Below are 1,646 nucleotides of genomic sequence, written 5' to 3'. Positions count from 1 at the left end.
TAATTAGAGCCACTATAACCTACTGTTGTGCAGTAAAGGTAATTCAGTTATTTTAAAGTTGAAGCCCTTTTTTAAATGTTAGTCATTTCTTCCAACCCATACATCATTTTCACCATCCCTCCTTTTAAGAGCCCACACGAAACCAAATATAAACTTCACATGTCCACCAATGATTATATCTGAGCCCTCTTTGACTGTGCAACTTACACATTTGTTGATTTGCAGTCTGTGCAAACCCTGACTTCCTCTTTTTGTGTTCCTTTGCCTTTGGAACGTCTTGACCTCCAAGTGAAGGGCCGGTAACACTTACACACGGACAGAAAGGCCGACCTGTAGTTGTTGTTCATCCACCCGTACAGGATGGGATTGACAAACGTCGAGCACATTGCCACGATATGGAACACAGTGAAAAGCAGCTTGAAGTCCTTCATGTACAGAACGGTGCTGTCGATGTCAACAGCCAATTGGAACGCATGGAAAGGCAACCAGCTGACAGCAAAGACCACCACCATGGTCAGCAGCATCTTAGTGGTCTTCTTCCGGCGCTGATGGCGGTCATTTCGACCTCCGCAACTCATGTGATTCTTCAGTTTATTCCAGATGCGGATGTAAGCAACAGAGTTGATGGCCAGAGGCAAGCCGTATTGAAGCAGGAGCATTGATATACTGTAGATGCTTCCGTTCATGCTGCTTCCCGGCCACTTCTCGGTACACACCTGAATAGACTTGTCTGGGGAGAGATCGAATGTCCCGTACTCCCTGAAGATGGCGAGCGGGCTGGCCAACAGGGCGCTGACGGCCCACGTGATGACGATGACCACGGCGCACATGTCTTTGGACATCTTGGTCTCCATGTGGTAGACGATGCTCCTGTGGCGGTCCAGGGCGATGATGTTCAAGGTGATGGTGGACACGTGCACGGCCATGCCTTGAGCGCAGGGCAGCATGAAGCACAACACCTGACCAAACTTCCACTCAACGTAGAGAGTGTAGACGAGGGTGAAAGGTAAACACAGCGTGTTCACCAGCAAGTCTGCCACAGCTAAGTTCACGATAAAGAAATTGGTCACAGTCCGCAGATTTTTAAACTTGTAGACAACGTATATCACCAAGGAGTTTCCAATGACTCCAAACAATATGATTGTGCTGTAAGCAAGGATGAGAATGACTTGAACTCCAACCAGCTTTGTGCTGTCGTCCAGCCTCAAGAAGTTGTCATCACTCATTGTGCCTGTAGTTGAGCAGCAGTTGGAGGACTTCACTTCAAGTTGTGAATCCTCCCCTTGAGTCATGTTTAGTTGATCTGCAGTATCCATGGCTAACAGTCCCCATAAGTCGATCTGTGAAAAGATGAACTTCAGTTTGAGCAATGGACAATTCCGTACATGATGTTTGTTTTTGTTTTTTTAATGAGTTAACAGGCAGAAACCTGGCCAAATGTGTTCAGTATTTCACCGAAAACAATAGGGTGGCATCTGGAAAATATAAAACAGTGTTTGTTTTCTTTTGGAGCATATTTAATGAAAATATATTGTGCCTTTAGGCAGCAGTGACACTTTGGAAGTATCACTTTCAATATATGCACAGATTTCAAGGGATTTTAGAGGCAGTTATATCAATTATGACCACAATGGTACCAACTAAAT

At 45.3% G+C, this 1,646-nt stretch overlaps 1 protein-coding gene across 1 annotated transcript; it reads right to left on the bottom strand.

The window, feature by feature from the left end:
- Positions 1-203: 203 nt before the first annotated feature.
- On the bottom strand, positions 204-1,331 carry npy2r (neuropeptide Y receptor Y2). The gene has a single exon (XM_040146897.1). It carries the CDS (start codon positions 1,314-1,316, stop codon positions 204-206), a length of 1,113 nt encoding a protein of 370 aa, XP_040002831.1. The 5' UTR covers positions 1,317-1,331.
- Positions 1,332-1,646: the final 315 nt, after the last annotated feature.

This window comes from Xiphias gladius, chromosome 15 (genome assembly GCF_016859285.1).
Source record: "Xiphias gladius isolate SHS-SW01 ecotype Sanya breed wild chromosome 15, ASM1685928v1, whole genome shotgun sequence".
NCBI lineage: Eukaryota > Metazoa > Chordata > Actinopteri > Istiophoriformes > Xiphiidae > Xiphias > Xiphias gladius.
This window is presented reverse-complemented; position numbering and strand designations above follow the sequence as displayed.